We start from the raw sequence: 27725 nt of genomic DNA, 5'->3' as shown, positions 1-27725 counted from the left end.
GCTTCGCCAGTAAATATAAGGTGGGTCGTTGCCGATAAGGTGGAAACCACTGAAATTCACTGTAATGGCGGCAGAAAAGATGTTGGGCCGGGTACCAAGTAGCACCCCATACGTTTCATGGTTTGAATTTCTTTTGGATAAAACTGGCAAACTTCTCAAAGAACATGTTGCATCGAAAAATGCAGGTCTGCAAATCTTTCAGTCATAACATCCATTTGATTTATGTCTTTCGTAAACGCCTCTCTGTTTGCTTCCCTGCTAGATCTACTGTAGATACCTTACCAACTTCAAAACTAAAGTTCAGGGCATGAAAACTCACCCGACCATGTGATGGGACGGTCGTATCTTATTGTATGTATGCGTTTTATGTATGTGCCTTGTACAGGTTATAATGATTATCCTGCCTAAGAACCCTTAAGAGAATGCTTTTAAAAATACTTGTTTGATAAAAGTTTACATTTTTTTCATCTCTCTTAAGAATCTTTGTTATAATTTACAAAATCCTTGAAAAATTTGCAAATTTTTGCTTTGTTGATGCATGCAAGGCCCCTACATCTTGCCTATCACAGTGAGTTTTACTGATTCTTATACTTTTCATAATTAATTTCTTCTCATCAGGGTTCTGACATGTATCTTCATCAAGTAGTTTGTTAAAAACTTCCATGGATACAAGGATATCATGCGATAAACCTTTTTAGGCTTTTTTGATGATGTTTATTCTAATACCTGCCCCCATTACCCAAAAATAACACTCCACAATTTTATCTCCATCAAGTGAAAGGTCATTACAGCTCCTGGGGTAAACGTGGACAAGGAGTTCCACAGGGATCAATACTTGGACCTCTATTTTTCAATATTTTCATATATGATATTTTTTACAGCCTTACTTAAGGGTCTTTATGTAATTTTGCTGATGACAACACGATATCTGTCACTGCAGCAAATTCTGATGCACTATTGCAACTTGTAAAAATTAACACCAGAAAATGTTTGGATTGGTTTAAATCTAATGAAATGATTGGGAATCCCTCTAAATTTCAAGCTATCACAACAGGCAGCAAATATAAATGCATAAATGAGTTTGAAATTGACCAAAAATTTGCTATTCAAATAGAGAAAAATGTTACTTTGCTTGGTGTTTAGATAGATGAAAATTTAAAGTTTGATGCTCATATCAATAAGGTCTGTAAAAAGCAGCTAAACAGTTAAATTCTTTAAAAAGATTGACAAGAATTATGGGCAACAGAGAAAAAAAGATAATTATGAATTAATTTATACTACGTCACTTCAATTATTGTCCATTGGTATGGATGCTATGTGGTAAAGGAAGTCAGGATTAGCTAGAGAAAATTAACAGGAGGGCATTAAGACTAGCCTATTCGGACTATTCGGAATTCAACTATTTACTTGCTAACTCAAAAGAAACTATCATACATGTCCAATCAGTTAGAATTTTAGGGCTCGAAGTTTATAAAACATTTAACAACCTTAATCCTGTTTTCATGAAAGACCATTTTGTACCCAAAACAACAGGTCATAACCTTCAACTCAAAAACCCCTTGACATTCCAAAAGCCAGAACTACCAATAATGGTATCAGATCATTAAGTTTTCAAGGGCCTAAAATCTGGAAATCACTCCCGGAATCAATAAAGACAGCACAAAATACTAGACAATTTAAGAATTTGATCAAAATTTGGTTCCTTGAAAACAAGTGTGCATGTTCGTTTTGCAGTAAATGAACTGTCTTATGCAATCCTTGAAATTGCTTCATGTTAGTCCTAATTAGTGTATATTCACTATTGTAAAAACTAACATTAAATGATCTACTATACAATCTACAATACAATACTCGTTCACCTGCATTCTAGCAAATTTTAATATTCTGATTGTAGATATTGTCACCAGTTAGAAAGGTAAATATTGTAGCTACGCCCCTATACCAGATCAATGGAAATGAAAAAATGATAATTTTATAAGTCAGCAAAACAGAAAATGATTTTGAAGTGGTAGTAAATTTGCTTAAACCTTATAAATGTAGCTTATGCTTAAAACAGGTAACATGTCCTTACGGCTTTTGGAATATGACCCTTCTGCTCTTTTATCTCCCCTTTTTCATGGCCTCCAACGCAGGTTGGAAAATGGAAGGAGGGCAAAAATCCAACATAAGCTAGATGGATTCTACACTGGTGCAGCGTCCTCGACCTGGATCCATCAACCTGTTCCTTAGCACTAAACCCTGGAAACATTATGATTGTGTGCATCACCCACATTGATGTATCTGTTAACCTGTAATTGTTACTTGCCCCTAGATCCTTCACCACTACAGTTGTGCAAAACATTTCTCCAGAAATGCTCTATGCCTTCCCAGATAGCTGGTGGCCAGGTAAGGACTTTCAGCCCTTTCCAGTTCTCCTGTTATGCCTAGCATCTCCCAGTACAGAGGGATGATTTCCTGATAGCAGGTTGGCTGCATCAACGACTATCCACTGCAACTGAGTGATTCGATAAAGATTTTTAAGGTTTTTTTCCCCTTTAAATTTTTTAAGTAATTTTAAAGCTTTAACGGTGTCGTCAGAGCAAATTTTTTATTGGGGGGGGGGCTGTCATGGTTATAAATAATGACATGTGGGAATTTATGCTGCACAAGAAAGGACTAAAAGGGGTGTTATGCCTTGAATTACTTTTTCATTTTTAAAGTAGCTTACTTACCTAATTTTTGTTCAACATCTTCTAAATAAGTCTCTGAATGCGTTCTTAGTGTTATTATTAAGAATACTGTTTATTTCTTCTAATATTTTAAGAGTTTTTGTTAGAAAGTAGATTATTCTCTAGGCAACATCTGTTGTTTTTGCAGCCTCAAATGCCCGCAGAGAATGAAAGAACAAAACAGCTTAGGTTTCTTGCACTTGTTGTTGCCTCCTACACACACTGGGATTTGGATGAGATCGACGATAGGTATCAAAATATTGTTTGTTTATTTCCTATACATTTAAATGTGATCGTAGACAGGAACAAATATATTTTTGTGACATTTTTTTTGACAATATGTTGTTTTCCAGTCAAATATCTTGGTTAGTGAGAGGTTTTAATAATTGGGTAATATGATATTTCTTATTTCTTATCTCAATAGTGAGCAAAGATATAAAATAATTAAAACTGATTGCAATGTAAAAATTTTGATTCCCTGATGAAATATTTTAGTTAATACTAGTTTAGATGTTTCTCATTTGTAATACTGATATTTTCCTATGAAGAATGCTTCCAGATAGCACCTTTCCTTTATTTCCTGTTTAAGTTGCATCTCTAAAAACACTTTAGAATAAAGAGATCTGTTCAGTTTATTGCGGAAATTTCTTAAAATCACAATTTTTGATTGCATCATTGATTTTTGTGGAATATCAAAGCTCTTGAAATCTTTCATAAGCTAAAAAAATCTCCAACATAATCTCCATTTTGTATTGTTTAGCATTCAACTGCCGTTCCAATATCTATTGATGGTTGAGCTTCTACGGAATTATGGTTTATCAGAGGCAAGTTTGATTCCGTTCTCAGTTCTAATGTCTGTTTGAATCCTTTATCAGACAATCATTTAGGGTTACTTTAGAAGTAATTACATTTTACATGAATATGGTATATTTTTATCTTGCTCTTTTTAAGTCAGTTATTCATCCAATGCTTAGATAAAATCTACTAAAATTATAGATAATATCATCTTTTGGCTATATAAAACTACTTTTATATGCATCATCCATTTAAAGTTTGTTATTTTGCTAATCATTAGTTTACAGGAGGTTGATTGCTAGATAGTTCAGGCCAGAGGGGTAGTAAGAAGAGGCCTGATCCCTTCTCCAATATCCTAGAGGGTGCCCAATAGAAAATGTTTGCAGATTTAAGAACAAATATTCACAGTGTGTAAATTGCTATATGTAGATGTAGTATGCTAGAAAATAAGCACATGTTGCCTCTTAATTCTCTCTCCAAAAATGAGCACATGTTGCCTCTTAATCCTCTCTGTCGCTTTGTACATGCTTGTATATTACCTTGGTCCATTATTTTTGATAAAGTCATTTCTATGTGCTTGTAAAAAGAATTTGGGCACCTATTGTCAAAATCCCAACTAGCCCCATTGGTCCGGCTGATGGCTCTCTCAAAGGTGGTCATATATACACAAGTAACTGCCCGAAACGATCTTGATAGTCCCCTTTCTTGTTTTTCTTGCAGAATACAATAACTGGTATGTTTCAGCCTGAAGGTATGGACAACAGACTGCTTATGGTTTGGATTCTATTTCACAGATGGTATGAGATAATGATGTGTCTGTTTTGCACCATATTATGAGAATGATATCATTTTTAAGATTTTGTGCTACTTCTTCATCAAAACCTTCATAGATTTTTTATATGAAATGATTAGAAGTATCCCCCTGTTCTAGATCAAAATAGAGTCTAAAAAATACTTAAGTATGTAATTTAAGAAAGCATTTTACCAGTAAACTGCTTGGGACAGTACCATGAAATGTCTGAGGAAGAGAAAAGATCTCACCCCAAGTTTTTAAACACTCTTGAAGATCTAGAAGAGATTTAGTCTATTCTTATTGTTTTTGTTGCTGTTGTTTTTTTCATCATCACCTGTTTGCAGTTATCCTAGGCAAAGCAACTACAGAGCAGCAAAGTCACTTGCCCAATCTTTTACTCTAATCAACCAGATTTCCCCTTTTATGTATCTCAGATGCTGTTTTTCATTCATACTCCTGCATGTGTTTTTTGAACTGAGGATCATCTCTCCTTTTTTGTTACTTATTAGTATATGCTTTATTGCCCCCTTAATATGCCACCTTATCTCTAACACTCCTGAACGCAAACCACTAAAACTTGTTTTTAGAAAACTTCTGTACCTTCCGTTGTTGGTTTTTCTTAAAAATTCTAAAGTTTGCCTTTTTGATATATTTTTAGGATTGTGCGCTCTATAGTGAAGATAAGTCAGAGCAGAAAGCTGGAAAAAAGCAGAATGAGGTATTGTTTTTCTAAGTACGTTTATTAAAGACTGAAAATCTAGTTCCCACCAACTGCACCAAAGTGTGGTTGCAATAAATATATATAATACATGCTAATTTTATTTTGATATAAACCTTCTGAAATTCAAATAAATAAATTTTTGATACAGAAGTTTTAAGTATGCATTCCAGTTTGTAAGAGCTTCAATGTAATATCTTAGAACATTTTTTGAAAGTTAATTTCATTGTGTAATATATTACACATCTCCAAACATCAAATTCTGACAATCAATGTAGTTGAGCGTGTTGTGTGTTGAGTATTGAGCAAAAATTGATACAAAGTCGTACTTATCTTTCATTTGTGTACAATATCATTATTTATTCGTATTATTTTTGCTCATCAAATTTTGACCACTAATAAAATTTTAATTGACACAAACATTATCTACTAACCTTACCTTGGGAGTTAGCCCTCTCAATTAGCCTGATCAAAAAACAAAACATTGAAAGTTAAGAAGAAAAAATAAAGAAGATTTATAAAAGGTTCTTCCAAAAAACATCAAAATCTCTGCAAATCTCTTACTTGCTATTGACTCTTGTTGCTTTATAAACCTATTCTTTTGTGTTCATGTTTGAAGGCTGAGAGAAAACAAAACCGTAGGAGAAATTTTATTTAGCACAATAACTCTGGTCGTACCTTTGATTATTTATTTTGGGTGCTCATTTTATGATTAGTCTCATTTTACATGTCTCTTATACCATTTGCAATGCATATCTTCCAGGGGCTCAGTGTTTGCTAAGCAAATCCCAAAATCAAAAGGGAGCAGTAGAATCTAGTCACTTTTAGGCATTTTTCAAGGAGAGTTCAGCCCCCCTTTCATCAGACCTACCAATCAGAGCCCCTTTGCACTACACCCCCAATTTATTTGTATCTGATTGAGTATTATAAGCATTATACATATAGACAATATATGTATAAAGACAACTCAATCATGTGAAGAAGATCACCCTTTATTATGGAATTTAATTTTATTGTGGAATTGTCCTTCACATTGTTTTACTCTTATGTACATTTGTTTTAAAGGCCTGGGAATTCAAACAGTGTTTCACAAGAAGAGCAGATGATCCCCATGGTAGATATGAATTGATATTAAGATAATTAAGAAATATTAAGAAGTAATTCACCTGAATCATTTAAGGAATTGCTACACAAGCAATGCAATTGCTAGAGAAAAAACGCTCTTAACGGTGGAAATAAGAAATCGAGTAAAGTTAAGTGGCTAAATTACATTGTTAAAGGGATGAGTTAAGTAACATATTTAAATGACTAAATTGCGTCTAGAATCATCTAGACCGTTCCTCTGCATATGTGATCTTCAAACTGTAAAAGTAAACTGTAAATGAGATTCCATTGATAGTGTTACGCTGAAGTTCTGCAAGAGAAGCATTATATATTTTTAAAAGCGGAGAGTGCCAAGCTTGATCCAGCATGCGTGGGGTTTCTTATTGAATTTTTTCTTTCAATTCTGATGCGTAGAGCCTGAAAAGTACATTTTGTGTCTTTGCTTCACAATCATCTCAACTGATTGGCAAGAGACACAACCCAGGGCAGGTGGCGTAGAAAATTTGCACCCAATAAGCCATCAGCCTGAATGTCGATATTTCTGACATCTGAATACAACTTTCGATGGAAAGAGAATGGTTGATATTATGGTTCACCTGTCCATGCTGCCCAGCATTTATCCTGGATTTCATTTCACAACGTGTGCAATGGATTGTAGCTTATCATTGACAGTTTTCATTGTAGTTATTTTCAACAGACGAGCATATGTTAAATTCCTTACCAATTTCAATTGAGGGAGTAATTTACCTTGTTCCCCTGTTACAAGACCTACTGGTTTGCTATCGTTACTTGTATGTCGTTTATATCAATACAAACGTCGGAAATATATACACCCAGTGCAGCTTGCCTATTGAAAATGTCTTCGAACTTCTCGTGTTTTAAGGCTTTATCTCCTTCGTCAAGACAATATCTTTTTTTGCAGCTATATGGCTACCTACCGCACTCTCTTCATGTATTGAACCAGTGCCTCGTGCTTGAAAGAGACCTTGAAGTACCCTTTCCACGCTTGAATGATAGCAATAAAAAAGCTGAATCAAATATAGGTGTAGGTAGCAGTAATGCTGAGATGGACATAGCTGAGGAGCAAGACGGCAGTGGTTTAGAAAATGATGCTGCTGACACTGTTGAGCTGGCTACTGATACTAAAGCTACTGAGAATGTTTATGATGAAGTGATAGCTCTAAAATGTGAACATATCAAGATGCAAGTAAGTGAAGCCGTCTTTTATTCACTGATATTCTACTTGTCTTTTCGATTTTGTATAAAGTCATACTGAAAATGACTTTGAAAAAAGCAAACATTTGAGTAAACTAAAGCTTTCGTCTGACATTATCCAGAGTTTAAAACGTCAGAACATGACATCAGGACTAGACAGGGCATGTTGTTTTGTTCTATCCTCCAATCTTTCAAATCTTTCAAAGTCATATTGAATCAGTTGTATGATTGTGTAGAGCCGAGAACAAATAGCGATCATACAGACATTGACTGCGAGGAAGGCCAATCGAAACATAAGTGCCACACCCAATCACGACTTGTTTCCATTTTTTCTGAGAAAGGCTTTCAGAGCTTTAGAATATAATTGTCCGAGGATCAGTATGGAGTATAAACACTTTTCTAGATTCTGGAGTTACGAAGATGGAAGAAAAACCATACAAAATCCGGTTTATTATGTTCATAGAAGCAAATCTCTGCCCAAACACACATATTATTCCTAGAAGTACATCATTTCGGACTTCGCGGCGCCATGATGGAATTATATTGCTCGATTGATAGTTTAAATCGTTCAGGTGGGACAAAACCAGCGAAATTTTCATGGTGGATAGAGGCTGTTCTTCCATTATTTTGGTTGCAAAACTTCTTTGAAATAAAGAAATATACATTTAAAATTAAAAACTAAATTTTATAGTGACTTTTGCCCTACACCTTGTTCAGTTAAAACTTGATATCATAGTGGCATGTTCCTTGGCAGCTGCATTTTACTTGGTTCGTAACTATCTGGCTAAATATATTTTCAATTCTATCACAGATATTTGCAGATCTTGGCCTATTTCACTTCTTCCAAGAAGACTACCACGATGCATTCAAGCATTTCAATCAACTCTTTGAGTATATGGTACGGAAACAATCTTTATTACCTTCGTTACCTTTTTTTTACAATTTTGAGGGGTTGCAAAAGCAAAGCTAAGATAGTATGTCATTTTACAACCCAAGAAAATGCTATAATTTCTTGATATGCTCATGTTAAAAACTGTTTACTTTCCGATTCCTGCTCTCTTGTAATTATTGTTCTTCTCCAACACAGCAGACTGTGACTTAAGCTTAACTCACTTGAAACAAACTGCTTTCAATTAAGCATGCCAACGACAGTAAATCAAAGCGATGTTACAATTACAACGAGATTACTGAACTATAAAATGTTTACAATCTGACTTTATTTTAGCAAAAAGAAAAGGAATACAAAGCAATGAAGAGTCTACCAGATATCAAAGGTGCCTTTCTTGCCTGTTCGATGATTTGCAGTAAGACAATAAGTGATGATTTGTTACTGCAGGGAAATGTCTCGTTGATGCTGAGAGCTGAAAGGTGTCTTTCAAAGAATTTTGAGGTAACCATAGATTATTGTCAGATTGATTAGGATTGTATAAGGTTGATAATGATCTTGTTTAGGTTTCATTTTTCAGATTAATCTAGAAGGTCGATGGATTTATATATATTAGATTGAAAATAGATGAGAAAGAACCTGCAAATTGTGATAAAGCACCTTCTGTTTTCGTTGGTTTCTTATCATTTTTGATAGAGATGCAAAAATCCCTACAAACCTACAAACCTGGTTTGGAGGAATGTTTTGGCCAAAAATGAGGAAATTTCATTGACAAAGACAAGATGTTCTTGTTCTTTAAATTGTTGAAAATAAATCACCATTAGTACAAAAAACAAGAAATCATGTCAAATCCGTTATAGTTGTGAGGTTATACTAAAACTTTATTCAAAGTTAAAACATCAGGCTAGAAATGTCGGTATGGTAACAGAAAGAAATTCTACGAGAAAATATTGACAAGTCAGGAAAGTTGATTCCTTGATAAATTTGGTAAGAGCCTTGATGCTGCGCTGAAACAGAAAAATATCTTGGAGAGACCATTACATTAATTCGCCTGGTACAAAACACTATTCAGCTGTACTTTAGGTAATTTTACGATGTGTTAGAATGAGAAAGGTTTAGGACATAAATTGCAGGTTTGGAAGAAGGTCAACAACTTTGTGCAACTCTGTTTTGATTAATTGTTTTTACGTAGATTAATATTGTTTGTTGTTACGTAGATTAGTTTTTCGCGGCTATCAAGGCACCTCTTGTGTTGTTTGTAAAAGTGAATGACGGAACATAGCCCAAATGTTTTAAGTTTAGTCTTGACAGAGATGCAGAAGTCAAAAGGAAATTGAGTTAACATCGAGTGCATGTGCTGCAGCAAAGAAAGTCATATAACAAACAACTTTCGATTTTCAACTATGTCCTTATAAGAATACCGCACGTTCTGGTGAAAAACCTTCAATTAAAAGCATGTTTCTCCCTTCGAAATGGTAATGAAACAAAAACAATTAAATATTTTGCAATCTTTCGGTTACGTTATTCGTAACCCTTTTAGAGCTAATCTATTTCCACTCAGAAATCTCCCCTCCACTCATCTCAACTTTCTTCGCCACTGGGGGTGGGGGGGGGGTTGGGTCCAAGACAAAAACTTGAGGTAACCAGGCCTGAATCTCATGGCAGCAAACAAACCAAAACAGCTAAGCAAAGAAAAAAAGGCAGCTGGGGGATATAAGAGATTAAAGCGACGCTGTGTTCAATTTTATACAGTCATTCCCTAAAGGATTTGCACCTCTAAGCTTCTTGTCTAGATAACGGGTTACGGAAAGAGCTTTTTCTGCTCTCTGACAAGCTTTTCTTTGGTACAATTGTTCATAAAAATCTAATGTTATTTTTTAGGGGCTGTATGAACTTCTGAGGGAAGATAACTTGAAGAAAGAATTACCTCTGGATTATCGAATCAACATTGAATCTCTTATTGTTGCTGAGCAACGCAAAGACCTATTGTTCTCCGTATGCGCATGCAATGCTGTCAGATGTTCACTGGCAGGAAACCTGCTTCCTAGTCCCTTTTTAAAGTCTTTAAAGAGTGTTAAAAAAGAAGAGATCGTTATTTTTATAGAGGTGATTTTCTAATAACGCTGGATTTATATCTACTCAGCTTATAAATGCCTTTTTGACAAAAGACATGATGAAATAGAGTTCTTAAGAGATGATGTCATAATATCTATTCTTAGAAAGTTTTAATTTTGACCGAAAAACCTTTATGAAATACTCTTGAATATGCAAAATTAGTTAAGTGCGTTACAAATTGACTGAAATATTGACAAATTGACCGCATGACCATCTGCAGTAATCAATGACCATTAGCAAAACTAGCTCACTTTTCTATCTCAATTTGCAACAGTTTAAAGTTATTTTATACTTCTAGAGTATTTTATGGTGTTCTTTCAGGTTATGTGATCAAAAACCAAACTTGCTTGAGAACCTTAGAAAAGCGCAACTTGTAGGTGAAGACTTTTCTTATAATGCTTTACTCATAAAACCGTGCAAGTTATTTTGTTAAAAATATCATCAGTTTCAATTCTATCTTGCAGCTTTGTAAGGACATAATTTCCAACGCCTCAAGAAGAGCGGATACTGATAATTTGAAAAGATTGCTAAGGCAAGTTTTGATATGTTCATTCCATTTTCCCTACTTCTTCGCATACTCGTTTCCATTTCCGATTTGCATAGAATACAACACAATACAGCACAGGACAGCGCAGTACAGTTCAATACAATACAATACAATACAATACAATACAATACAATACAATACAATACAATACAATACAATACAATACAATACAATACAATACAATACAATACAAATAGTCATTATCATTTCATGACTCCCCATCGCTGTCAACATCTTCTGCAAACTCATACCAACACCAGACTATTTTTTTGTAGGACCATTTCTAGATTTATTTCAAAAGACATGCGGGAAGTCCTGCTTGCGGACCAGCAACTCTCTCCCTTGTTTTCTCTAAAGGTTTGTAAGTTTCTTCTCTAACTGACTACTGCAATATAGCACTCAAGGTACTTGAAAAGTACTTGAAACATCCATCAATATGCGTTGTGTTTTTATGTTTTTGAATTCTTCTCCCGAATACTCCTACTTCCGCGCCCCCTTCCCTCTAAAAGAACTGTTGATATTTTAGAAAAATATCATAAAAGTCGCAGGAAAAAACGTACCTCCCTATCTCTTACGTGGTTTTGTAGTCAAACTACATTATTCAAAAGGGGTGACTTTGCCCTTGAAAACTGACGTCACTGTTCCAAGACTTTTGGCAGCCATTGTACCTCCTTTTAAAGAAGTTCTAACGTCAATTTTTGTGCAAATGCAAGCTACTGTTATTGTAAGTTTTGCTGGTAATATTTTTGGTTCCATTATTGTATGATTTTTGTAATATATTAGACGTGTTTTATAGTTTGTTAGAAATGTTCATTAAATGTATTTTTGACCTGAAAATTGATTTTTCTACGGTCTCCTTGATGCGTAGGGTGGTTCTGGCACAATTGCAAAAGACGCTATGGAAACTGATGACAACAATATATTGTGTATTTCTCTAGGAGGGAGCTCGCTTCTGGAAGGTAGGACATCAAGCGGTGCAGCCAATGTTACTTTTATATATCTCTACATGTAAGCTGCCAGCACATTTGTAACTATTCACACTTCTTATTGAAAACATAACTAGCCTTCCAGTGTTTTACGTTTCACGGAATATAGAATCTACGGAAATAAATTTCTCGAGCGAAATTTTGTATTTCAAAATCCAGCTGATACTGATATTGGCTTGTGCAGGTGATGACCGCATCTCCAGTTTGTATTAGTTTTGGGGATAAGTTACGTAAATATTAAGTGTAAGGGCAAACCTGAAAGAAAGTAGAACTGTTGCTGTATAATCTGATTTGAAAGATAAACCTTTTTACAAGTCTCATTCTCACAAGTCTTAGTCCAGATATTTATATGACGTTTTAGTTTTTATTTTCTTCATTCGCACCTTATTAGCTTGCGAAACCATATCCTTTTTCATGGCAAAATATTTTCTTGCATCTTCCAAAGCTGTTAGTGATTTCAACCCCAAAGAAGATGCGCATTTTGTAAAACGTGAGGTTGCCCTTTGCACGAGCCCTGACAAACTGAAACAGCTGGCAGCACGTCTCGGGGAACTGTGCCCTGGTAAAGATATTTCCAAGGTAAAGATTGTCTTATATGTTGTTATGTGTCAGCTCAATGGGCAAGAGGCCTTCTCGCATTTTTTGTCTGCTGCACACTCATTTTTTTCAGAAACTCGCCATAAGAACGAGTACTGGCCCATCAGAGAATTTAAGAAACTTCAATTTCCGAATCAGGAAGTTAAGAAACAATTGAATTTTGAAAAATACCCAGACCTCATGAGATTTGATGGTAAAATCAATGACTTCATAATTAAGAAACTCTTAAGATACAATGAGTATTGGAATTTCCAAAAGCGTATTGATAGACTTTTCAGGCATGGACTTTCCAAATGAACATAGTCCACAAGGTGTTTGAGAAGTTTCTTTATCTTCTTAAACAAGAATACTGAAGTAGGATCTATAAAGTTGTATTAAAACCTCCGTTAACGACAGCCTCCAAGGAGTAGACCAGAAAATTTACCCCCAGATTTCCTGTAGTCAGAGTTTTGTAGAAGAGCTTTCAGACAAAAAGCACCATTCTACAGCCAATATCTCCAAACAGATGACAAATAACTTTGTCTACAATACCTTCCAAGTGATATAGGCCGTGTGGGGTATTTCAGAACCACATACACCCCTTGACATTTACAACACCTGGTGTCCAGATGTGTGATATATCAGTAAGAGGGCTTAAGTTTTATGTTTAATGACATGTAATTTCAAAGCGAAAATACAAATATGCCGGGAGTAATAACATGCAGCGAGATTTTCTTTAATTTCATGTTGATTTACCTTAACTTATCACATTCTGTTTTTTGTTACTTTTTTCCATATGATACCAGCATCTCAGTCAATTTAGAAATTCAAACCTAACTGTTTTCCTAAAACATGGTACCCATTCTTTTAAATGCTTGTATTCCTTCCACTCCAGGGATTCCAGTGCGCTCCCTATACTGAACTGGTAAGCGAAGTTCGTGATCCGATTACCAAAATGCTTCTTCACGTTTACCTCACAAAGGCCCGAGAATTGGCTGGCAAACAGGTGTTGTATCACTCTCATTTTAAACTTTTTCTCTTTACCATTTCTTTTAAAAAGTTATGCCCTTAGTAAAATTACAATAAGTTTTGATTTTTGATTTTTACCGAGCCTGGCAAACAACATTCGCGACCATGGATTTCAGCCTCGGCATATCAAGCTGTTTATTGGTAATATCTGCAACAGCGTTTTTGTAAACAGAACAATATCACTTACAGTATTTTCCTACAACTGCCTTCTTGCCAATATTTTTAGTTGCTGGAAAACAATAATATGGTAGCCTTATACTCTTTGAATCTTATCCAATGCTAGGAACATGGCCTGAGATATGGGGCTGACACGTGACACGTGACATTGACACGTGAATGCGTAGAGGTATTGATTATGAGAGAGTTTATATTGTATATTGAAAAAAAGCAAACATTTTGAAACATGTTTCTACAGCTTTTCGTCCGACACAAAGATTGCAATGGCGACAGGATTATTGGTAAAGCCCGATCATCGTTCCATCTAGCAGTTTTAGAATCCATTTACATACACATGAAAAAGCTACTATTGTGTGGACAGAAGGAGTTCGTGTTCACCATCGCCAACATATTCAAAAAGTAAGCGGCACTGATTGGGCAACGTCTACAGTCATGTGCCCGCGTTTCTGATTGGCCTATTTCGACCCACAACTAGGTATAGCGTAGAGTTTTTGTTCTATATTTTGACGTTTTATACTCTAAAGAGTGTCAGGCGAAGAACTTTAGTAACATGTTTCAAAATATTTGCTTTTTTTCAAAGCCATTATAAATTCTCTTTGTTTAAGGACCTTGGTCAATCGTTGAGTCTGCTGACAAGTGCATTGGAAGTTTTGAATCAATACTGTCTGCAGTCTGGGAGCAACAGTCAGACAAATAGAATAAAAAATGTCATACACCACGAGATGTTGTCTGCTAAAGTCCAACGTGAGCAAAATAAACAAGACGGCAGGTTTGTTTCTGACTGTTTGCAACACTGTGTTCGTCTCTTTGCCGCTGTTTTGTATACAAATAGTCATCATCATTTTATGACTGCCCAACTTACTGTATAGAATATATATGTCATACATCACAGGGTATTGTCTGCCTGATATACCTAAGCACAGCTTGCGAGAAGTAAATAAAACGAATTGTTTGTCTTTTATTGATTGAAGTTTTTTTCTAATAATTAATTGATGCGTTAGAATATTTATTCCATTCTATTAGCATAATTTGGCTAAAGATTTCCATATTTTAAAGTGGGAATCACATTATTTTTGTCACCCTGAATTTTAAATTGAGCAAAATCAAGCCCCATGAAGCATCTATTCGTTGCTCTCTTTATATTGTAACATATTTCAGTGGTGCTATCTTATAAAGAAATATATATCCATAAGCAATCGCCTTCCAGATCTACTGCATCAGCAAAAAGGTGAATGGGTTTTTTTAATCAGCTCATTGTTTAGTCTTCGTTCTAGCGTCGTGAATGTTGATACTCTGCGCCTCTGCAAAGCCTGCTACCACCACCGAGAGCAAGGTAATGGTGGTTTTTCCACAAGAACTTAAGCATTTTCTAGCCACTGTTAATAGCATTCTTGTGGTTAGAAATCGTAAACTGGGTGTTTGTAACTGCGACCGTATTTTGCATTTCTTGTGTATAAACAAGCTCTTTTGATAACAAGTTCTGTTAAACAATATTGGAATGTTTCTAATTTTTTAAGACGCACTAAGAAGCACCTTCTTCGCCAATTAGCAATATACTGTAGCAGTGTTTTCTCACAACTGTCTAAAATAAGATCTAGTTGTAATATTCCAATATCATTAAATACTTTTACAAAATGCTGGCATAATGCTTTCTTCTGTATGCTTGGGGATCTCATAGAGATATTTTCTTTTTTCTTTGGAGGTATTATTTTAGAGTTTGCCTTCTCCTTTCAGAATTTTTTTAAATATACTTTTTCTTATAGATCCCCTTCCTAAAAAGGAAATTTATTGTCACATTGTGTCGTACCTTTTAAACAACAAAGAGTGGCAATTTCTGATTGATGAAAGGGGAAATTTTGAAGGAGTAGCAGATTTCATGGAGGTTTGTGTCATATTGATACTTAATTCAATGCTTTGGAAGCTTAGAACAACTTTTAATTTCACCATTTATGTAAACCTAAAATATTATTTTATTTCAAGGCAAAGATTTCTTCAAATGAAATTTCCCACTTCAGATTTTATAAGTGTTCTATTTATTGCATCCACTGAAAATGTTTAACAAGGAATTGGAACTATCCTATCCTGTGTATCTTCAAGATACAGATAGGTGTCTAAAAAGAAACTGTTCCCTTCATGTCAAAAGAAAATTCTGTGGCCTGAATAATAAATTTGTCTGACTTATAACTCAGCTTAGATTCAGCAGTTTTTCGCCAGATTTAAGGTCCAAACGTGCACAATATAGAGCTATATTTCAGCATTTAAAGCAGCGTATACATTCCTGTATTTAACCATTCTATTAAAGCTGCAACATATTTTGGTAGAACCTCAGTGAATATCATCTATGCCTATTCATCATATACCAAATGTCTGGAAGCTCTTTCGGATGTTTTCGTCATTTGAACAGTAAATTAAAGAAATAATTCTTCTTGGTCTCGCAAGCTAATTTCCTCATCTGCGCCCTCAGGCATGGACTTGCAACGTCACCCTCTGCCTGCATCGTCACCCTCATCAAGATGTTCTTGTAAAATGCTTTTTAACATCCACTCTTCCGTCTTATCTTTGTTGCAGCTTGGTTGTCAGCTTGCAACGGTTTCTGTTGGTTTATCAAAAGCAGGTGATGCAGTCTGTAAACACGCAAGTGAACTGTGGAACACAGGTAGGAAGTTGATTGCGAATGGACTGGGAGGTACTGTTACGGCGGGAGCCTTCAAATCTATCTGCTAAATCAAATTTACTTCTTTTTAAATTCTATCATGTAGCAGAAAACTCCGTTGTGTTTGATAATCCAGAATGAATCGTAATTGACAATCCAGTTGAATCCCGCAAGATTGTACACTGCCGTACAACTTTCACTTAGTCGGACTGATTTTCTTTTCCCGATTTTTCCTACCTTATTCAAATAAAGATTTCGCTCAAGTCGTATATTACCTCAGTTTGTCAAGTCAAGTAGGTGCTTTGGTTTGGAGATCTTGATCAAAACGTGAGACAGTTTAAGTAAATCAGATACCATCACCTCCCCCATAAGCATAGGTACCTTGACGGGGGTACCTAAACATATGACCCACCATTAGCAAGGGTCAAATATTACCTCATTCATCTCATCGTTGAAGTTGATGGAGCTTCACTGCATCATTTTGCATGACCTCACTATAAAAAAAGTCTATTAAAATAGCCATTGAATCACTGTGATCCATCATGTTTCTTCGATTTCTATGACAGTTATTACAATCGTATGCGACTGTGTTAGTAACAAAAGCGGACAACCTCTGATGGCCTTTGAAAGATCTCCTCAGGGTACCAGGCGTAGTCCTGCTGCCGTAACCAAGTTAGTTTAACCCCTTTTTTATTTTTTCTCTTTTTCAATCACTGCCATACGTTTTGATCTACCCACGTCAATTTTATACTTAGATTTCAGTCAATATATCATTCTCTTGAAACAATATCTGTTTGATAAAGAAATGAAAAAGAGATCAGGAAGTTTTTATTTTTCTTGTTACATGTATGATATTTGTCTAGATTATATCACCAGTAACGAGTATTTTTTGGGAACGAAATGAAAAAATATTCGAACTTAAACTGTTAGTTGTTCCAATTAATTTTGGCAGGCATTGAATTTACTGTGTATTTTCAAAAGTTGTTTCTATTAGACCATGTCTATCACCCTCTTTAAAAAGTACCCATTTTAAGGCTGAATTTGATAGTGCATATTAAGCTTCAGTCGTTATACATCCTAACTTCTGAATGCTTTATTACGTTTTTAGGAACGACTTCATTATGTTTCTCAAAACACTCAAGGTATTTAAATACTTTATTCCGAAAAATTTTTATTCTGGTAGAATTTTAGACCTAGTAAATTATCATTTTCTCCCAATATCAATTCCACCTAGATTCCTTATTTGATTTGATAGGTTTCAGTATCTTCATATGACAGACAGGGGTGCCATTTTGACTGTATGAATCGATTGTCTATGCTATTTGGACTCAGTTATTCTCTACTTGGCTCCCTCCGCTTAAGTACTGTCAAGATCTGATATTTGAAATCAATGCTATGATCTGCTGGTGCAGCGTTTTTCAACCACTGTGCCGTGATGTTTTGTCTTGTGTGCCGTGGGAAATTCTCCAATTTCAACTAATTGATCTAAAACAATTGAAGAGTATTTCTTCCATTCCTACAAGGCTATCAACTCTGTGCTTATCGAAAAGGCCTTGATTTCACACTGTGTGAATAAAATATTATATTTTATCATAAAATACTTTTCTTTGTTTGAATCTTATTCAAGATGCTTCGACGAGAACCTCTTTATATTGTGACTTTAGGCCACCAGGTTTCATTTTGTAACATTGTCTGTCGGTGGAGTGCCTCATGATTTCTTGCTATGAAAAAATATGCCGTGGATCAAAAAGGTTTGAAAAACACGGTGTTTTCCCAAGCTACAGGTTTTTCTATAGTAAAAACCAGCATTTTCTTACACAGAGCTTTAAGAATCTTCTAGCAGAAATTCGCTCTTTCAATACTCAAAAAAATATAAGAACCTGTTTAGCCAAACAATTTCCAATAGGCTCCTATTTGTGAGGTTCCATCATTTAAATTATATACTTTTTCCAAAAGCCAAAAAGGTGGCAAAAAATTGAATTTTTTAAATAAAACTCAATATGCATGTTGAATTTGTACTGTTATTATGAATCGATTATTGATACTATTTTGTACACAGTACTGTTTCATTGATCAATTTTTTGTGGACTTTTGGCAACATTGGTACAATATGAATATTTAGAATGAAGAAAAGACCAGATTTAATACTTTTTTTTGATAATCAACAACAATACCTACTTTGTAGAAATTAAGAACCTAACTAAGAACCTATTTAGCCTAAACTGTTAATAAGTAACCCATAATACAAGAACCTGTTTTGCCAAGCTCTGAAAAAGTAGGTTCTTCCAAGCGGGTTTTTACTGTATTTTTTTCTTTTTGGTATATCTTCATTCTAACAAAAAATGAATTTCCTATCATTTCTAAAACCCGATACCAACATGCTAGTTTGATAAAAACTTGATAGTGGAGCCAATACAGATACATTTTACTACAGAGCCAATGGAACAATTTCAGTGAAACCTTTTTTGCTGATAATTTAAGTTGTTCACTATCTCTATACGGTGACCTGACTGTTCCATGTTTCTTCGTTTTTAGAACAGCACCGTGCTGTCTGTGGTGGCATCCTGCTTGATATCTATAATGAATCTGTTGAAGGTAAGTCAACCAACCCATGATAAAGGCTTGTTGACGCTTCACAAATTTTATTTATAGCTTGTATGTTCGTGTCTGAGAATGAAATTTTGAGAATATTGTCATCTTGATAATGAGTTTTATCATTGTATTATCAAATATTCCTTAAGTAGCCATGGGTTTAAACAAGATATTTTGCAAAGGAATTTCTAACAAAAATATTTTGGTATAATTTTTTGTATTAGAGGTGATACCTTATTGGAGGGCCCCTTGAAACACAACTTCTGTTAAAGGGCAACCCTCCCTAAACAAATCAAATATGAAATATAAAAATGAAAATACTTCATCTGTTAACAGAACAACGGTCAAGTTGAGCTTAAGGCATTATACAGTCATATTTGGCCTACAACCCTAAACTTGTAAGTATTTTTTATCCTTTTCATTTCATGATTTAGCTGTTTAGAAAATCGTAATTTTGAACTTTTGAAGTTTTTGAACTTTAAGCACAAGATTCGTAATGTTTTTCATAATTTTCACATGCTGTAGAGTGACAGTTTCGTACATTCCTTTATAACATATATATTTTTTCAAGATCAAGTTTTTTCTTGATAATAAAAATTGAATATTGCTCTTGTGATTGGCAATATTTGCTTTACCAGTTTCAAGTTTCAATTTGTGGAGTAGCAACTATATGACGATAGAAAACTTATGGTTTTAGGTAATGATCATGAAGTGCAGGTGTGATGAGTGAAAATTTCTAAGAAAGGCCTGTAAATATTAAAAAAACGCAAGCACATGACCAATATAATTATCCAATCAGTGCTGCGAGCCTATAGGAAAAATCACCACTGGAGTCCAAGAGAGAAAACTAACTCCCCTTTCTACACAATAGCGGCTTTTTCGTTTGTTTGTAGATCGATTCCAAAACTGCTAGATGAAAACTGCGTGATAGCGTTGTCAACAACTGTGTATATATTTTCCATCTTGTACTTTCGGACTCTTCTTCTGACGTTTTATACTCAATACGAGCTTATCTCTCGACTACACGAGCTACTGTATATTCTACACAAAATTCATTCTGTCTTCAAATTGTCTTTCGTTTAGCGCAGCTTGTTTAAAAAATTACAAGGAATTAAACATGGTTTTTTTAAATCGCTAGTGATAACATGGATGGCAAATGCGAGCAGATTCTGTCCGTTTTGAGTCCACTGCTGGACAAAATTATAAAGTCAGACCCGCGAAACATAGCATGGCTGAGGAACAAAGCTGACATTTATTTAGGTAACACTATTTTTCACATGTAACTATTTTTTATCGCGGTCTTTCACAATGAAAAACCTTTTTGCACCTCTTTCTAGTTTTATTTTCTCTGAGATTGCGTCATACCTTGGTCTATTTTACTTTATTTATCATAATGCTTTCCTTTTTAGTTGAAGGTAAACACAGGGATGCGATGAGGCAGTATTTAGAAGTCGGAGCTATGACGTCAAACATGTTTAGCGTACCAGTCCCATTTCATGCTTGGGACGATCAGGTAAAATTAGTCATATACGAAGCTTAGCTTTTGTCATACCGTTATAATTATATTGGCAAGTTGTAAATAAGCCAAGTTTCCCTCTACTAAGCCTTCTTCTATTATGCTGCAAGGTTTTGAAAGAGCACCCAATTGATTACATTCATTGAGAACTTATTGCTAGTTTCATATAGTTAAATTTAAGAGCTTATTTGTCCAGTTTAATTTTTATATAGTTTTTTCAGGCCCCGAATTTTGTTGTTTTTGAAATATATTATGCGTGCTAAATAAGATTTTCTTAGGTAATATCAAATTTTTAAGACGCCCCCTCCTCTTCATAAGCCCCCTTCCCCGGTTCTTCTTCGAATTATAATGGTAAGTTCATCATTTACTTTCCTCATTTCTTACAAAAGCTGTTTTCACGACCCAATGCATCAACTCAATAGAGCAAAAGTAATGTAGATTGAGAGAGATCAAGTAATTTGATTTTCTCAGTTAGCAAAAACATGGGGCTGTCACTTTCTGCCAGAATACTTTGTTCTTTATATTTTATTTTTATTTTTGTTTGTTTGTTGTGAAATACAACTATTACTCCATGTTTCATTCCAAGATGATTTCGGTCTTCTTGGGCCCATGGATCTTTAAGCTTTTTCTTTTTTTAAATGATTTATATCGTGACCGACAAAATCGTGAGCTTAAATCATGATTTTCTTGTCTTTTTGTAGATTTATCAGCGTATGATCGACTGCTGCATGAAGCAAAAGTTTTACTCACAGGTATGACAGTCGTAGATGTACTTGCATTACCTATCAATTCTGTAGCTTATTTTCATTTATCGACGTCATCTTCAAAGAAAATATTTTTAATTTGCTTTAATATCTTTCGTAAACTAAATCATCGTCTTTTAAAGGCTGTCGTCTTGTGTCAGTTTGTTGATCCAATCGACTATGGAACGGTTTTGAAATCAATCCAGGAAAATGGCAAAACGTAAGTGGATAAATTTTGTCACTTGTAACACTTTTTTCGATATTATTTAAACATTAGGAAATATATTCTTCCTGTTTTAAGTTTTCTTATATTCCTTCAATAAGGCATTGACTCATCAAACGTTTTTATTTGACATATTTAAGGTTTGTCGACCTGCTGTCAGATTTTTTTGAACAAATAAATTCTCATCAATGATTCAACATTTGGCGCTGTTTATATACCGAAAGGCCGCCGGTTCACAAATGTTTAGAACAAAACTTGAAAAACTTGAATCTTTTTATTTTTCCCAACAATTTTAACTAATCAATCCGGGATATTGTTTGTACAATTTCTATGTTGGCTGTGTCCACTTGAACTTTTGTTTGCCTATTTCTGGAACCGCGTATGCACAGTATGGCACTTCGAAGTAGTGCAAATGACAGCTTGGTACGAATCCAATTGGTAACCAGTGAAATTGACAGATCACGTTTCTCTGATATCTTCGTTGATAAAACTGATATAAACTTTTCAGTTTCTCTACTTGAACCACCACTGTGAGCGAAAATCAATGGCGTAAAAGAACCATGCTCAACTTGTAAAACTCTTTGACTGTACGCGCGTTTCTTCTCTCTTTCATTCCCTGCAAAAATGTTGTTTAGTTTCTGATTTCGGTATGACGGTGCGAATGGGTTGAATACCCTTACATCAAAAAATGCACTTTGTTCCTTCTGCCAGAAGCCACGTATGCTGATGTCAAGCCTTGCCTCTTCTGATATGTTGGAATTTCTTGGGAGATTTTCACCACTGAGATGTTGTAGAGGTGGCTCAATTCTAACATCATTTGAAATTTCTGTTGCTAACTTGCCGAGTAGATCACGTACTTCATTGTGTCGATGATGAATGTATCCACCTTTTTGACAAGACATCGCATGGTCAACGGAAAAGTGTTTTCCGCATACACAAATAGTTGGCATGAACTTTAGATGCCATCTATATCTTAATCGGATTGCGTCGTGGAATTCACACTTGTTGAGAACAAAATTTTCAGCCTTCAAAGGAAGAGAAGTGAGCCATGAAGACGCACCTTTCATACAAGACAGCTCGTTTGCTTTGCGTTGATCGAGTGTCATAGATTCTCTTAGCAGTGCAAGTTTCTCCTCATGCGATTTTGTTCTTTCATGGGCAATTTCAATCTTCGTTTTCTTCATTTCATTGTTGTTAAGCCTTAATTCAGTTGCTTGTTGCTTGATATTCATTGATAACTGACTGGTCACTCTCTTTGAAAAAGCATATTCTTGATGAGCTAACTCAGAAAATATTGGTATACCAAGTCCTCCAAGACGTACCGGAAGACTGATTAGTTTTCGCTCAATTTCAGAGCAGTGATAGCCTTCAGTTAGCACCGGTAAAAACTGTTCATTTATATAAGCATCGAGCAGTTTAAGTGCTTTGCAAAAATCAGGGATGACTCTAGTTAAATAAGTTATTCTATGACGAAATCCACTAACAAAACAAGTGTATGCTGCATGCGGCTCTGAGCGTGCTATTCTACATAGTACTTTTAACTCTTCAATCCAGCCATTCACTACTTTGTTTGCATATTCTGATTTATCATTGGCCGTCCCTATATATGAACCCAAGTATTTTCGTCCTGATGTTGTGATATTGATCTGAGTGTTGCCAAAGATCTTGCAAGCTTGCTCATAGTTCTCTTCTTTCACTACCAACCATGATTTTGATGCATTGGGATGATAACCAATCAAAGGACCATAGTGCAGAACATTTTCCCACCACGATTTTAAGTGAAGTAACGTCCCTGCACCACCAAGATCATCTGCATAAGCTGCATGCTTTACCTTGCTTTCAGCTGATTTTATCAATGATAGAAGTGGCATAACTCCAATTGCATAAACAGGCATAGCAAATGGATCGCCTTGGGTCGTTCCTTCGGCAGATGGTATTTCTTTACCTCCTGTGATAAAGAGACGAGATGGTTTTCCATAGCAGTTATTTACATATTGAGCCATTGGAGGACATATATATTTGATGTTATGCAATAGTGCCTCTCTATTTAAGCTATTAAAGGCATTTGATGCATCCACTAGAAGCAGGCCATCAGTTTCTTCCTCTTCAAATATATCTTTCATTGCATGTACAGCAGCCTCGCAGCCTGAAGGTAATCCAGTGCATAACTGTAGAGATCCTCCACTCTCGAGTATATCAGGCTTAATGACACGGATAATTGATTTTCCAATGATCCTTCTCAATACTTCTCCAATACCGATTGGTCGAACTCCAGGATTCTTGTCAAGAGGGACCAAGCGACAGGAAACAAATGCTTCAATCGAGCCTTTGTTGATATCTCTTATGCACAGTATGCGTGTGAATTTTGCTAAAGCTGTTTTCAGTTCCTCACCCGTCTTTCCAAAATTTTTGGATACTAGAATTCTCCGCCATCCAACAGCATTCATTCCAGAGGGACCAGCTGCACCTTTTGTATGTAACGCAGCTTTAGTAATAATTGTTTCATCAATGTTCTCAAACATTATAGGGTCAATGAAAGGAATCTCTCCAGCCATGAGAGTCGAAGGATCCGCTGGTGCTGAAGGGGGATGTTTCATCTTCAATTCGTCAATAACCTTGTCAGATAGACTCAATAAACCGCTGGCATTATTGGCATCTAATAATCTCATCGCTGCGTTGATTTTCCCTTCAAGTACCAGATTTGCAAATTTCTTTGCGAGATCTCCCGAAGAGAAGTTGTTGCTATAACTCGGGAGTTTGGACTGGATTGTTCTACATTCTCTAACTAGTGCATCAAAATTTCCTTCTAACCACAAATCCATTCTCCGTCGTAAACACTCGCCATGTTGTTTTGCCTTTGATCTGAAAGATGGCTTCTGCAGTAGGAGAGCTGGCATCACTGTTTTGATAGCGATATCCTTTAAGGACTCCACTTCTTCATTCCAGGCATTGATAAGACGAGTCATCTCTGCAATATATCTCTTTCCTGCTGAACCTGTAGGAAGCATAAATATGTTTCTCCTCCAATACACAACTTCTTCGTAAATGGCAGAAATGACCATTTGAACGTCCTTTTTGCAGTGTATTCCCCACACTTTTGGACCATTGTCTAACAATATTGATGTGTGAGCACTATCACCAGGCTCTCCAATTTCCGAGACAGGCATAGGATGAAAAAGAGGCAGGGTTCGTTGATTGTAAGTCAATTCAGGTTGAATCGAAGAAGAACTCTGCGTTCGAGTTGCAAGCGCATCATTAGAACGTTTGGTGCTCGGTTGAACATTCGGAAAGTCATTCGAATTAACGGTTAAATCTTGAACGAAATCTGAACAGAAGCTTGTTACTAAACTCCCTTGAAAATTTGCGTTATTACTTGAATTCAAATTAGATATGTTACCTTGTTTATCTTTTCGGCAACAGCGTAAATGTTGGCTCAAACCTCGTTGGTTCTTAAACGATCGAGAGCAAAACTGGCAACCAAATGATTCAGTAAAAAGCTGCGAGTTAGTGCCGGGAGGCACGTATTCAGATCTTTCCATCGAAACGCCGCCTTATTTTGACAGAAAAGCATCCATAACTGCAACAAATAACTTGATTTATCTTTCTGTCACCGTAAACTATGTTTCAGTAATTTCACCAAAGTTTTCAGCAACAAAATCAAGAAATTGTTCCCCGCCATTAAAAACACGTCTGCTCTCGCACACGGCACGAATCGAATCGGAATACCTGCTGTCAAATACCTGAATACCTGAATACCTGAATACCTGAATGTCGGAATACCTGAATTTATAACCTGCTGTCAGATCGGTTTAAATTCTTATCTATATGCAACGGTCATAATAATTATTGAAATTTTTGTTTCAGATGTGATCTGATCGACACGACGTATGACTGTATATGGGATCCAACCATTCTCGAGTTCTTAATTTGTATCCTTTTCGGAAGTTTAGTCAACTTCACGTTAGTTTTGATTCAAACCTAAAATTCATTGTTTCCACCTTCAAAGTTTAGGTCGTTCCTCTGATGATATACTTTCCGTTCAAATTTCAGAATATCTTCGTTTTTGTCAGCGTCTCGTTAACTTTTGGAGTTTTCTCTCCCCTTTTTTATTTTAACTCCTAGAGAGCTAGCAAGTCGTCTTTAATACGAGTGTATTCAACTTTGTTGTGCAAACCCCATTTAAGTCTATTTCTTTCGCCTTTGGTATATTGAAATAATTTTTTCGAGGCACCAATTTTTGCAGAAATTTAGTTGTTTTATTGGCGATATGATGACGATATAAATATATATAACTAAATTTTTGTTTCACAAAAATCAGTAGTGCTAAAGAAAAATGGCTGATAATTCCTCCTTGAAAGGATGAAACGTGTTCCGGAAAAATATAAATTGTCTTTTGTCATTGTCTTTCGTAAATATATAGACATATGTTTACTGCCAAGCTGCACCTAGAACATCTTGTATTTTAAGACATACTTTTGTGAATCTAGCTTTCTTAACTTCGAACAAGACTCACATTCAAAACGTGGGGAAAAAGAGAAAAAGCAAATTGCTGTAAGTGTAACGTTGTTGCCATTGCACCATTGCAAAACAATTTCCATTGAAAATTTCCTGCTTTGTGCAGAACATGAAATTTTAATGCCATTTTTGTAATGTAAGTTTAAACTTATGCCTAAGGTACTACCATCTTATACACTGATCATTTGGTTAATGTCGTCATGAAATGCAGAGTTCTACAAACTTGGCTAAAAATGCTGAGACATTTGCAAAAAAAGAAGCTGCTCACACATCATCCGCTCCCCCCTTACCCTCAGATCAATCTTGCGATTGGATTGGTAACCAGTGCTGCAATCCCCACTTTTTCTATAACCATCTCAACTAACATTGACCAGGGGATTTAGGTCAGCAGTGTGTATAATATAAAGAAAGGTATGGCCGCGAATTCCTTTTTCGGTCAAAAGTTTCAGCTATTTTTTGCCAAGATTGTAGCTCGAATATTCCTCATTTTGGTTTATACTCTTTAGTTAATTCATTGTATGGCCTTCTGCTCCCCATATGTATGTTGAATATAGGCCAATAATGATAATAGGCCAATAATGATCACAGGTTTGCAGACTGTAGACACCCTTCAGATCTAATCAGTATTTTTTCATTCCAGGTAAAGATGATCAGTCAGCCAGAAATAAACTCTTGTAATAGTCCAGAGACTTTAAAGCAAACTTCGGGCCTGAAGAAGTGCAAGTTCTTAAGGTTCCTTGCCAAATTTTATTGGAACTAGTGGGAAGCTTTTTCTTAAAGATTTAGTTAGATTTCACCTGCAATGCTTTAAGAAGAAAATGAAAATTTCAATTACTATTTTGTTTGTTTTATGTCCTTCATCATCGTTTATGCCCTTTTTTGCCTTCATCCAGGAAATTCAATTTGAGATCCTCCATGAATTACCTTATTGTTTAGTTTTTTAAAAATCAAAACCAACCAAGAGACTCTTCTGTTATACAAGCAAAAGTGAAATGCATAGGCTAGGCCCAAGTTTATAATGTCGAGTCTTCATTGTGCCCTTACCCTTCCACTAGCTTGTAGTTGAATTCATGAGTATGCATTTATTTGCCTAACTTTGCAATGAATAGAATGGTTTACGAATTGGCTGTCCTTATTCCTTTAACATTTTGAGCCAAAAAAATATCCGTTCTCCCGATACACAATTATTTCTACAGCAAGATGGCAAAATCTCACTTCCTTCTCCCATTTACTGTAATGCTTCGATTAAGGGCGTTTATTAATTTTTCTATATTTTAGGAGACATCTATTCGAAGGGGCGTTAAAAAGAGGGGCGTTTATCGAGTTTGTTTGCTCTTCCTAGGCAATATGTTTAAAAAAGAATCTAATGATGATCGCACTTAGCGCGAAAATCTGAGTAACAACTAAAGAAGTCTGGTCTCAGAAGAAAAAAACGCTATTCGGAAGTTTTAGAGAAGGAACTTTTGAAAAGAAAGATGAAATTTCCCACTGTAACGTCTAAATTTAGAAAGAACGTCGTATATCGTAAATTTCCTTATTATTTCGCGAAATAAAGCTAAAGAAGCATGGTAGTATATTGTTTTTACTGTTCTGTTTGTTTCGATTACGTTTAAGTCGGGGCATCCATTTGAGGGGGCGTTTAATAGAGGGGGCATTTCTTAAAAAAATCCTTTAAAATAGAAGGATTTTATTCTAGGGGGCGTTTAAAAGAAGGGGCGTTTAATCGAAGCATTACGGTACGTTTTAACAATGAGAACCAAAGAAATTTCTTCAGCTGAAATTTCTGACCCTCAAACCTACTTTGACAGTCAAAAGAATCTGGACAGTCAAGTTA

The 27725-nt window shown here is 35.4% G+C and overlaps 2 protein-coding genes across 2 annotated transcripts; one reads left to right on the top strand and one right to left on the bottom strand.

Moving 5' to 3' along the window:
• Window positions 1–29: 29 nt before the first annotated feature.
• Window positions 30–26725, top strand: LOC135691298 (integrator complex subunit 8). Its single transcript, XM_065209119.2, has 31 exons — window positions 30–185; window positions 2312–2385; window positions 2857–2957; window positions 3469–3532; window positions 4224–4300; window positions 4955–5014; window positions 6080–6128; window positions 7041–7325; window positions 8145–8231; window positions 8559–8723; window positions 10101–10325; window positions 10799–10866; window positions 11157–11238; window positions 11750–11840; window positions 12313–12446; window positions 13339–13449; window positions 14255–14418; window positions 14924–14982; window positions 15413–15531; window positions 16218–16305; window positions 16869–16974; window positions 17411–17444; window positions 18838–18897; window positions 19231–19292; window positions 20033–20154; window positions 20304–20407; window positions 21112–21162; window positions 21297–21373; window positions 25241–25305; window positions 25884–25927; window positions 26532–26725. The coding sequence occupies exons 1-31, from the start codon at window positions 65–67 to the stop codon at window positions 26649–26651; spliced, it is 3069 nt and encodes a 1022-aa protein (XP_065065191.2). The 5' UTR covers window positions 30–64; the 3' UTR covers window positions 26652–26725.
• On the bottom strand, window positions 21544–25041 carry LOC135688418 (uncharacterized). The gene has a single exon (XM_065205259.2). The coding sequence runs from the start codon at window positions 24913–24915 to the stop codon at window positions 21673–21675; it is 3243 nt and encodes a 1080-aa protein (XP_065061331.2). The 5' UTR covers window positions 24916–25041; the 3' UTR covers window positions 21544–21672.
• Window positions 26726–27725: the final 1000 nt, after the last annotated feature.

This window comes from Rhopilema esculentum, chromosome 4 (assembly GCF_057945365.1).
Source record: "Rhopilema esculentum isolate cy_ngs chromosome 4, ASM5794536v1, whole genome shotgun sequence".
Lineage (NCBI taxonomy): Eukaryota > Metazoa > Cnidaria > Scyphozoa > Rhizostomeae > Rhizostomatidae > Rhopilema > Rhopilema esculentum.
This window is presented reverse-complemented; position numbering and strand designations above follow the sequence as displayed.